The following is a 12,530-nucleotide window of genomic DNA, read 5'->3' on the forward strand; positions in this document are numbered from 1 at the left end:
TAACATCTGCACTTATATGTTCAGTTTCTGAGCTCCTGGAACAAACTTCTCTATCATTTAGGATTTTAAGTCTGGTTTATGAGAACTGATTCTAAAACCAAAATTGTTTTTACTCACTGGAGTAAAGTTTTGTAAGGCTTTGCTTAATATCAGAGCGCATTGTCAAGCAATTCAGGAGCTTTGTAAGAACACTCCATACAACAACATATGCTCCATGCAGACATTGTCAGCTGTGTGCATAGGTGATAAGGGAACATAATTTGAAATAACTAGAAGAGGAGTTGAAAATGGTTGAGAATTTGTCTTGGGGAAGACACATCTACCAATGTTCCTATTTAGGTAGGATGAGGATCTTCTTAAAGCTTAGCAACACATTTAAAAGTACATGATTAAATCAGTAATATAGCAGCAAGCCCCTTTTATTTCTGTATTAGAACATAGATTCAACTGCTAAATTCTAAATTTGTATAGAGGAAGCATTAAGCCACAGAAATTCAAGACTCTTCACAGCATTGCGTCTCTTGCTAACTTAAAAACAATGATGGACCAGATGTCCCTTTCTTAATTTCTGGGGTTTGTTTTATTTTATTTTTCCATTTCATAGATGCACTAAGATGAGCATTACAGAAGTAGTTAGTGTAGATAAAGATTATTTCTAGCACTCATCTTTGTGCTTTTCATGGATGCAAATTCCATCTATCCTGAAAGGCACAGGACTTTTTTGCTTTGGATATGTGCAAATCAGTGTAAATAGCACCAAAATTGTATCTATGCATCTGAATCCATGGTTTCTTTCCTGCATTTTATTTGTTACTTTGTACTCACAGTAATCATGTAGAGAATGCTGAAGTAGCTTTTGTTAAGAGAGTTTATTTGTTAAGGGACAGATTTTCTAGAAGTATTGGAGTGACAAAAAATAATGGTCACCTACTGTGATTTTCCAAAATTTCTAAGCAGGAAATTGAAAACTGTGAGAATGGAGAGTGATCCCTTAAGAGGCTTTTATAAACATTCCTAAAGGTGAGTGTCTGTCCTTGCACATTTGGACCCTCAACACTGCAACAAAGTGGCCCACCCACCATATCATTCTTCTGTCTGATCTAAAATATAGCGCCTTCTTGAATTACTTGTTTGGTTGCTTCATGAGATGCAAATTCAGTGAGTGTCCTTGCTTACATCTCAGGAGAAACTGTCCTATTGCACATTTAATTTATACCATGAGGACTCTTCACAAGCAAAACCACAAATTTGTTAATTCTTTGTCTTAGAATACAAACAAACACAGTCAGTACTGCTTTCAGTTAAGTAAAATGTGGTGAAATTATGGTGGCAGTTATATCACAGTGGTACAAAGTAACAGAAGTTGCTTTCTTCAGGTCAGTCTTCCATATTTTGAATAAAACTCTGCAAACACTGAGACTAGTTCCCAGCACCTTCCATTCTTCTGTTTCGATATTTAAGTTATCTTTGATCTTGAGGTATGAGATTATTACTGCAGTTTTCCACAGATTAAAATGCTCAGTCTCCAGAGGGAGCTGCCTGCAGCATCCCACTGGGCTGGACACAAGGCCTTATCGACAAGGGGTGACTCTGCCACCCTCACCCCTTGCAGGTAGCACCTCATTGGCACAAACACCCTTTTTAGCAGCCTTTTATTCCTCACAAAGAAAAATGTTGCTTAGTGTGAGTTGGGATGGCAGACTTGGGCTCTTGGTGAACAAGGAGTCCAGGATTATCATTCCAAAAAGCCCCCTGAGGCTTGTATCAAGAGTTATTAGCCACTCATTCAGCCCATGGCATTATTTTGTAGGCTTAACTGGGATTTCAGTGGTATATTGGGTCTTGTATCTGTGTAGGGGTAAATTTTGCCCTCTGTTACCTTATAAATAGCTGTTACAGTTTCTTTTTTATGTTATTCTTTAAATCTCTTTGAAAGGCACAATATCTTAATCCACTGTTGCTTTTTTTCCCCTTCTAATAGAAAATAAATACATTTGAAAATCCACACATGACTGAAACAAAAGGCAAATAAGCCCTGCATGGTGTGTGTTTGGTGAGGAATACCTCATTTTGATGATTTCAGTCATCATTCATTTGAAAAGCAGAAGCTATGATTGTTAAGCCTCATTATTTTCAATGAAGCCTGACAGTTTCAAGGTTAAACAGAAGACAGCTACTTTCATCCCAGTGATATTTCTCTTCAAACATGGGCAGCTCTTCACTGACTTATTCTGCTCTGGTGTGTAGTGCCATTGCTTGGTCACAGAGTGGTGCACATCCAAACTCAATCATAGGACAGTTATCTAGGCAATGACGTGTGTCTCCCCAAAAGGAGCCTCAATTACTGAAGTCATATCCACCCTCCCTTGTATAAGCCACACAGTATTTCTTTTTAAGTATTTCTTTTTAACTGAACAGTGATCTAAATAAGCCATGATCTCAAATTTTACTATTTTTATGCTGTCTCCCAGAAAGAAAGGTTTTGCAGCCCAAACCTTCTGTTGGTCCAAACACTTTGAAATGTTTCTCCAGTGCTTTATGTCTCTGAAGCACATTAGATAGGGTGCTAGTGTGAGACCTACAGCAATAAAGTGTCCGAGAAAGCTGCCATGCTTCTGAATATACATGCTATTAAAAGAGAAGACTAATCTACCATTACTTTCTGAACTTGTACATAGACTGACAACTAATTAAACAGGGAAATTTCCCAACAAGGGAAGGCTGAGGAAACTGTGACCTGTCAGTAACTGAGTTAAAACCCTTAGAACTCAGAAAACATTGATTCTGTGAGAAAACTTTCAGGAGAGAATAACTTGTGAAATCCCTGACTTTATACTTGCATGGACTGATTGCACTGAGTTATGGCTGTCTGGGTGCTGCTTCCATAAAGATGAAGAAGAGCAGTAAATGTATGTTACAAAACCAGGAAAAATGCATTAGTTGGTTAAGAAGGAAAAGCAACAATTGGAAAACTGAAGGGAGAGGAGTATGTAAGCAGTAGTTTTTCACCTGTGCTTTCACTTCCTTAGAGTCCCTGTGGAACAGCTAGAAGTAGCTGAACTTTCCACATACATTTCCTGGTGTCTCATGATTACATTTGGGTGGTGAATGCTTAATCTCATTTCAGGAATTAAGTCACCTGGTGAGTACAATGAAAGGTGTAGCTTCATCGTGCTTGGTGGTTCCTGGAAAACAAGAGTGTTTCAATACGTACCAAGAGCATTAGTCATGACTTGTGGCAATAAATCCATGTTAACCAGTTTACCTGCACTGAAGTTACTAATGCATCCATGAGATAAAATGGATTTTGCAATTTTGATAAAGCTGTGCTATTTTTATTTCCTATCTGCATTTCTCATGTTGTATCATATATATATATATATATATATATATATACAAAAAGAAAACAAAATTGTCTTTTCAGATAAGAAAAAGTGCTCAACTTTGTACCAGTGAATGCAGCTATTTGAAGCTGCAAGTCTATTTATCTATTATGGAAGTTGTGTGTATGATAATCTGGACGTGGTTCTAAAAGTGTTCTGCTACACACAGAATCTACTTTTATATAGATAGTTTATTTGTCAGAGAGCTTTCACTGAAGGATTCCGTAAAATACAGACAAATTGAAGAAATAGATTGAATGATTGATTACTGGAGTGCTGGAGATAAACACGTGGAGATGGAAAATGCTGAACAAATTTAGTCCTTTGCATTTGCCTACATACTTTAACAAAAGGAAAGAAGAAGTTAGGCTGGTGAGATTCTGAACATGCTTATAGCCTGTGCCTTAAAACTAAGGCAGGATTAGGCATCTTTCTGTCCTACTTATTTAGACAGTTAGTTTTTCTGTAGTTGTGTCAACACAAGAACCATCCAGGCCACCTTCAAAATATCATCTTCCACATCCTCAGAAACTTGTCTTGTTGAGTATTTTGAAAAGGTTTTTGACATAAACTCCATGGGGTTTTAGACATAAATTTATAAACTGAACAATAGAAGTATCTGTTGGATAATAGGCAAGATATTTTTTTAAGAGGAAACAACAGTTAAGTTTACATTTAACAAGAACCATGGACCACTCATATTTTAAAAAGTGCAAAAATTGATTGTCCTGCTTACACCAAAGTGTATGTGTCCTGGAGGATTACTGCACAGAGTTTTGTATTAATGCCTTATGGGGACCTCAGATATTACATATACTACAAAAGAAGAGTGAGCTGATATATTTCACTGACTGCAGATGGGTTGGGTTGTAGGGTTAAAAAGTTTTCTGTAAGTTGTCTGCATTTTCCCTTAGTGTCTGTCTTTTACAGTAGTGCTTTGTTTCTGAGCATGACCACCACCAGGACAGCTTGGTTCAGTGCAAACACTGTCTCTTTCAGCCAGAACATTCCTAACATTAGTTTCCTTTTTTTTTCTCTCCTCTCCCTCTTCCCTGCCCCCTCTCAGGTTGGAAAGGCTGGTGGACGTCCTGAGGAAGAAGGTTGGAGCAGGGACCATTAGGACCGTGATCTGATTGAAAGCTGTAGTCTAAGGAAGCATTCACATCTGGTGACCAGGCTGCTTCATTCAGCACTGTGTAAACACTAAAGCCTTAACTTAGCAAACAGTTGTTAGAAGTGGGACACTCCAGCGACATTCCAAGCTGAGATAAAATCAAATCATAAATGTTTAACTACTTTGCTGCTGAGTTTTGTGATTTGTTGAAATGTTTCATTGCAAACATGTATTTGTTTTTAAGCAAGTGCATTGTGGCACTGTGTACTGTGAAAAATGATGTAGATGCTTATTCGAACAATCTGTCCTCTCAGTATAGTCTGCTTCAAGGCACAGCTTGATCAATTTTTTAAATGCTTCAGGTTCAAAATCCTGCAAAGCAGTTTCAAAATTTAAATTCCTTCTTATTTATGAGACTGCAAACAGTCCAGTATTTGTATGTTAAATATATTAATTGATAAAGTAGTTTGGCATTCAAGGAATATCTCTGGCTACTATACTGGATATTTTTTCCTCCTTACTCATAGCCCATTGAACTGCAGCTAGTGACTGTGGCTACATCAAAGGGCAGGATAAATGTATAGCTTTATACAACAGTTGAATAGCTTATGCTAGCACATGGTATTTTCAGTGTACATTAAAAAAGAAATTTACAGTTAGGTTTCGCTACAGATGCATCTTAATAAATTGCAACATGAAAGCCTTGTGACATACAGTATCTCAGAGAGTGGAGGAAGTTTCCTATATTGTTTTCAGTCACTCCTTTGTCCTTTCCTATGAGGAAAAGCTCTCAGATATTCAGAAAGCACCTTATGGATTCAAAATTCTCCTTTTCAGTGTTCATCTTTTCTCACCCCTTTCCTACAAGACTTTTTGCCTGCTTGCTCTACAGTGCAGGACTACCATCTAGGTTGGGTTTCAGGCCAAACTGCCAACCCTCTGCTTTTGTTTACTCACAAAGTGCCCTAGGATTTAACTCAAAGGCTGAAAGATAGAATCTTACAGGGAGGGGGAAATTTGAGGGCCAAAGAGGAAAAATTGGGGTAGACAGACATTTTAGACCTTAGAGATACAGGAGAGTTGGACCTAGAGTTATATTTGTGACCCATCCATCTCCCTGTATGAACGGTCAGGTCAGCACTCATATAAATCTGCTCAAGAAGGCAACTGTAATCTCCAAGCACCCCAAATTCAGTAATGAATCTCAGGAGCTAGATGGGCTTTAAGATACTCCCAGAACCAGCCAGCTCAGGCAAGGTGGATGTAGCTCCTAAGGTTTCCACTTGCCTGCTTTGCTTTGTGTTTAATGTTGTTACATGGCCTTCTCTCTTAATGCTTGCTTGTTTTAATAGTGCAGTTCAGCTGGAGAAAATGAAATTTTAATTTTGAGTAGAGAGAGAGACATTTTTAATTTTGAGTAGAGAGAGAGACATTTTAATGTCTGGTTTTTTTCTTTCAAGCAATTACACGTTAAACCTTCCTCATCTGCAGACCTAAGCTCCCCCTAGTTTCAGCTGACCAAACTTAACCCCTTGCAGGGAGATAAGTAGCATCCCTCCAAGCCAAATTTACCCAGGTCACTTCTAGAAGCTTCTGAAATTCTCCTTTCTGACCTTTGGTCAACCCTAAGATAGCTAGTGAGTCTGGAGCCTCTCCCCCACACCTATTCAATGGGAAGAAAGCTTAATGCTTCCAGACCAGAGGACTGCCACCCCCCACCCCCCCAGTTCCAATTCCTTCACCATCACCCTTGTGCCGCTGCTCAGCACTTTGGGTGATTCAACTGCTCTTTGTCCTACTGTCTTCATTGAGCTTTGATGCACTAAGTGAATGACAAGATCTCCTGACCTGTCAGTGCTGTTGAACCATTTCTGCTCTAAGGAAGTAGTGAGGAAGGAATTAAGATAAAAATGTAAGGATTACCATACTGTTCTAGACCAAAGCTCAAAGACTGCCTTTGGCCATAACAAATAGAAGATGCCTAGGAAAGGGTATAAAGTCAGGCTAGCGCTGGTGACCATTCTCCCAGCTGGTCTCCCAGCAATTTGTTATTTAGGGGCTTTCTAAGGCAGAGATGGTGTCTTTGTATTTAGCAGCATTTTTTCATGACCTGTTTTTGATTCCATTTAAATTTTTAGTATCTACTTGTTTCTGTCACAAGGTCTTATGCAGTTAATGATGCATTGAGTGGAGAAATATTTCCTTTTCTTAGTTATGAATCAGCTGTATTCATTTGCTATCACCTAGTTGTTGTATGAGAGAAATGGTGAGTAACCATTCCCTGTTCATATTATTTCCATATTCCTTGTGATTTGACGTATTTGGCATCATTTCCCCCCTGCTTTTCTTTTCCAGAGAGAAACCTTAGTCTCTTATAAAGGAGCCGTCTCATGTTTTTATTTGGCCTTGTCATGCTAATCTATTTTTTCCAGCTCTGCAGTGTTTTCACTGAGATACAACAAGATTTATGCCCGGTATTCAAGATATGGATAAAAAGTGACTGGTTGTTGCCATGATTATGTTGTCTGTTTTATTCTCTATGCTATTTGTAATCATTTTTAGCATTGGATTTACTTTATGACAGATTATGTATTGGTATTAATATTTCTATAGTAATAACAACTTTAGATCTCATTCCTCAGTTGTAACATTCAGCTGTGAGTTCATCATAAGGTGTATGAAGACAGAACTGTTTTCTGAATGCATAATTTCGCATTTATGGATGCTGAATGTCATCTATTGTTTTAGCGTGCATTCCCTGGTGACCATGAGCTCCTCTTCCATCTCTTCTCACAACTTCTCTTTAATACTCACAGTACCATAGTATCATCAGCATCTCCATATGGTGATATGAAATACTGCAATCTCCAAATTACCGCCTCTTCAAGGTGGTTTCTTAGTGAAGTTGAACATGGGTTCTGGGACAAAGATCCCTGTAACTTGAGGTAACTTCTCCTTCACTGTAAAAATGGTACATTTATTCTTACCCATTGTTTTAATCTAGCTTTGAACTACTTATTTTTCAGTTTGAAGATCTTCCTTCTTACTCTTTGACAGCTTTGATGAGGAAGATGTTTGCTGCTTTGAAAATGCAAGTTTACTAAATCAGGGCTTGTTCTCCATGCATGAATGTGCTAAGTTCCTTGTCACCTTCCGCAAGTATTTCTGCCTCCAGGTGAAAAATCTCATGAGAGCAGACTTCATACAGCCAGACTGTTTGACCTCCAGCCTGTTGTTTGGAAAAGTAGGATTAGCCAGGCAAAAGCCATCCAGCAGGCGTGATGCCAGATAGATCTGGGTCCGGGTAATACTTAAGTGATAGTTGCTTCATAATTTTCCTTTTGACACATTGTACCTAAGGTGAAAAAGTAGTTCCCTACTCTGACTTATGTCTTCTACAAAGCCACCTGAAATTAAGTGAGCATTTTAGTTAGGGTGTTTTGTCATAAATGACAAATGTAGATAAATGTATTTGAATCATAATTAAATCAGATGTTGATCTTTAAAATTCAGCTGGAAATGTTTGTCTTCTTTGAAAAGGACCTTGGGAAATTTACTGTGCTGAGAGGTGACGGTTCAGAAACAGTTGGGTTCTCACTCTTCCTTGCTAACAACCTGGTGTGTGGTCTTTGGCAAATTCCTTAGTGACTGTCATTAACAGTATACAGCCCCTGAAGAGGCTCCTGCGCTCCTCCAGGGAGTTTGCAAAAGCATCTCTGTGGCTAATGTCAAAACACTTCAGCTTCTTCACCCACTGAACTGAACAGCAAAAGTCACACAGGTCTGGTAATGGAGGCCCAGCCTTTAGTGCCCTCGGCTGAACTTCTGGCCCTGTTGAGCCCAGTCTGACTTTTGCCCTTCGGTGTAACAAGAGTCAGAATTCTGCTCTGGTGAGTAGAAATAGGCAATAATGATAACATGGGTTAATTGGCTTTTAGTGTATGATTTATTCATTGAGAACACACTGATGTCTCTGCAGAGCTCTGAAAGTGAAAAGAAGCCTGCCCTTATACAGCAGACAAATGCAATTGTCACTTCTGTCCTAATATATGAGAGAAGGATGAGATGGTATCCAATTACATACGAGGAGTACCAATTCATTTGCCTCCCAATGGAACAACAGTTCATGATGAAAGGTGGCTCACCAAGGTGATGCTTATGGTGACGGTTGTAATTACTGGCCAAATTAGGGTCCCTGCTATCTTGAAGAGCACTGAGATACTCAGAAACATCCTTCCCCTGTGAGATTTTGTGTCCTTCTCTTGATGATCCTGCAGCACGTTATGCATTGGGAGCCATTTCTGGTATATGCCAGGGTAAAATATGTAAATAGCATCATGTTGGCTTGGGATAAGAGCATTATTAATGCTTTTCTGCACTGTAATTATATTCCTAGTAAGCCTTCTCTAAGCCCTCACTAATTAACAATATTGTGACAAATCAACTTTAACAGAAAAGAATGGTGGACCTTTAGTCTTTTAGTACTATTTTTCATTCAGCCCACAGCCCAAAACTGGTGGCATGGTCTTCTGTATTACTGTTGGGAAAACTGCTGATATTTGAAAGTTCAGAGGCAGCTCAGTCTTGTTAGTGGAGTCCTGTAACCGAAGTCAGTTTGATTCCTCTTTAAATATATTCACAACAAAGTAAAATTCATTAGTTAATCATTAATGTAAGGGAATATTAAAACTGTTTTTATAAATAAGTCATCCTATCAAAATAGTTTAGTGATGTCAATATGTTGTCATAGCACATTTATTTGTTTATTTATTCCAAATCACTGGACATTTTACAAGACTGACTCTATGTATATTCTTAGCATCTTTAATCTATATATACAAATGAACTCCTATCTGTTTAGATAGGATTTCTCTGTGCCTTTATTTCCTTCATTTAGAAGAATTGCATATTAAGGCTGTTAGGTTTGTTTGGGTTTTTTCTTTTTAATTTATACCACAGAATATTTTTCTCCCATGCAAGAATAAACTGTGAGGCACATGAAAGCACCGACGGGCAGTTTCTCTGATACTGCGCTTGCTGTGATCGCAGCATTACATGTACTGACTCTTGTCACTCTACCATTTCACATCAGGTCTGCAGAAATGGACTTTCTCTGTTTGTTCTTCTCATGCATCGGTAAATAAAATGTATTCACAAGTTCAAAAAATCGAAGTAGTGTTCGCATATTAGGTTGATTATAAGTCAGCTGTTGAGCTTCAGTGTTCTAAACATTTCATTCTTCAGTTTTGTTGGGAGCCCACGTGTTCTGTGAGGCTTTTAAACAAATACTTGAAATGGTTGAAAGATTTACATTGCCAGTGCCTAGCTAAATATATAGTCTTTAGAAAAGACAGGGTTTATTTTGGCACCATTTGACAAACTCAAATATTTTAAACATTTGTTAAGTTCGAGCTTGCACATTTGAACTAAAAGTTTGCATTCCAAAATTGCATCTCAGGTTACCTGTCTCTCCCTCTTTTGTATTTTATAATCCCTTTATTAAAATAGTCTGCAACAGGAGTTGGGTTTGGAGTGTGGTTTTTTATTGTTAATTGTAAAATATTGTCATTAACAATCCATTTTAAGGTAACATGTACCTGGTAACTCTATTCGGCTAAACATCAGAAATACAAAGCCAGAAGTGTTTTTAGAATTTCGGATTTCACCTTGGTAGTCAAGACTTGATTGTAAAATTAATGGAATACAGGAATAGTGGGGCCAAATCCTGCAGTGTTTTTATCTTATACTATGTACTGTGATGAGTAAGTATTGCAAGACAGGCAGTAAAGAAAACAGGTTGAAAAGGTGTACTGAACTGACGAAATAGAATAGCTTGAGGAAAAGGAAAAGCAGTCTTTGACCGGAGTTGTTTTTCTTTTCCTTCCCTTGGAAGAAAGGATGGGCAAGGGGAATGTTTAGTCTAATTAAAAAAAAAAAAAATCAGCAACCAAAAGAACCCCATCACTTTTATTTTCTTTCAAGTTTTAACCTGAAACTTGTACTGAAACTTAAAATATTGAGAATGTATAGATTGAAATCACTCCATTTTGTTTAAAACATGCAAGAACCCCTGTTCAGCGAGTGTTGGAGTGCACCTTTACAATTGTGCTCGTGCTTTGGCATGTTGCCCAGCCAGTCACCAGCTGCAAAGGGTCACACTCCTTTCTGAGAAGTTGTCATCAGGGGCAGTTTGGCATGTTCTCTCCATGGTGACCTTGGGCCAAAGGTCTATGCAGTGCCACATTCACAGAAGTTCATCATAGTTTGAATGGCTGCTGAACATGATAGAAGCAGGTACGTTGTCATATGGTAAAATAACAGTAGAACTGGTCACAACTGTGGCCATGATAAAACAAGGGTATGATAACCCTTGCAGAATACATTACATAAATTTGTGATGATTCATGCTTACACACAAATATGCATGCTGCATGTCATACACAATTGAAAAATGTAATGGGTTCCCAAAGAATTCAAAGGATGAGAACTCTTTTATTTGTTCATGCACTAAGTATTAGCAGAACTATTTTCAGAAAAAACTTGTAAGAAAAATCAAAATATTAAGATAATAAAAAATGAAAAGCTACTTTGATACTACTCTAATTCATTGTCTGAAGCCACAGGATTTTGTTCATGATCGTTTGACTTTCACTGATGTGGTGCCACAATTTCACAGGTTTTGTGACCAAAGAGGAAAGCTTTTTAAAAATCAGTTTATGAGAAATAAGCCTGCTGGTGTCTAGACTGATACAGATATCAATTCAGATGTTGAACTCATGCTTAGAAGTAAGATTTTAGATATCTCTAAGTGAAAATTAGCTTTTCAAAAAGTTATCTCATTTCTTCACTTGGATATTTAACTTATTTAGAGAACATACTCAACCCAGATGTAATCTTTGTGAAAGTATACTAGACTAGAAATAGAATAACAAGTGGTATGGTCTCCATCAATACATGCTCATAACATTAAAATCATCCCATTTTATGCTTTAACAGGCTATTTTAAATTATCAGCTTTGTTTCTTCTGCTTTATATAGGGAAAATTTTCTCTCACCTCTAACCGTCTACCAGTGTATGAAGAACGTCAATATTACAGGTGATATTTGCTCAACATTAGTGGTAGAATTAAGCAGGAAAGGGAGATGCACAAATAGATAAATATGTGGCATTTATTTCATCCTTTTTTTTTCCAAATGGCTGTACAGAAAATAACACTTCAAACTATGACTGTGTTATGGTAAACCAGCTCTGCTGCTCCACCATATTTTCACTGGTGGGGACACTATCCTCACACAGTCCAAAAATGTAGGGCTCCATACCCACAGTACAGGATATGAATATGGAGCCATGGGGCTCTGAAACATTTATAAACATCATCAAACATTTTGTTTCTGGAGTTCTGGGCTCAGATCAGCAAATTGAGTAAGATACAGATAAATCATAGCTTCAAGTAGGACTCTTCTTCCCATAAGGCAAGGAAGACACAAACCAGAACATCTGGACTGCCCTATTGATGCTAAAGCAGCATAACAGAGAAAGTGCAAGGTAGAAATTAAATGTTCACAGAATCACAGAATATGCCAAGTTGGATGGGACCCACAAGGGTCACTGAGTCCAACTCCTGGCCCAAGAGTCACACCATGTGCCTGAGAGTATTGTCCAAATGCTTCTTGAACTCTGTCAGGCTTGGTGCTGTGACCACTTCCCTGGGGAGCCCATTCCGGTGCCCAGCCACCCTCTGGGTGAAGAACCTTTTTTGAATATCCAGCCTAAACTTCCCCTGACACAACTTCAGGCCATTCCCTCAGGTCCTGTCACTGGTCACCACAGAGAAGAGATCAGTGCCTGCCCCTCCTCTTTCCCCCATGAGGACGTTGTAGACTGCAATGAGGTCTCCCCTCAGTCTCCTCCAGGCTGAACAGAACAAGTGACCTCAGCCACGCCTCACACAGCTTCCCCTCAAGGCCCTTCACCATCTTCATTACCCTCCTTTGGATGCTCTCTAAGAGCTTAATATCTTTCCTATATTGGG

The 12,530-nt window shown here is 38.4% G+C and overlaps 1 protein-coding gene across 10 annotated transcripts in view; it reads left to right on the plus strand.

The window, feature by feature from the left end:
- MIPOL1 (mirror-image polydactyly 1) overlaps positions 1-12,530 on the plus strand; it is a 198,310-nt gene that overhangs the window by 175,260 nt on the left and 10,520 nt on the right. For 9 of the 10 annotated variants that reach the window (XM_017829435.1, XM_017829433.1, XM_017829440.1 and 6 more), the window contains one exon: positions 4,450-10,017. The exons of the other annotated variant lie outside the window; for it this stretch is intronic. In XM_017829435.1, the coding sequence (XP_017684924.1) occupies positions 4,450-4,516 (67 nt within the window). In that variant the 3' untranslated portion in view covers positions 4,517-10,017. Of the gene's footprint in view, positions 1-4,449; positions 10,018-12,530 lie in introns of those variants that run through there. 10 annotated transcript variants of the gene reach the window in all.

This window comes from Lepidothrix coronata, unplaced genomic scaffold, assembly GCF_001604755.1.
Source record: "Lepidothrix coronata isolate B3197 unplaced genomic scaffold, Lepidothrix_coronata-1.0 Scaffold164, whole genome shotgun sequence".
In the NCBI taxonomy this organism is placed as follows: domain Eukaryota; kingdom Metazoa; phylum Chordata; class Aves; order Passeriformes; family Pipridae; genus Lepidothrix; species Lepidothrix coronata.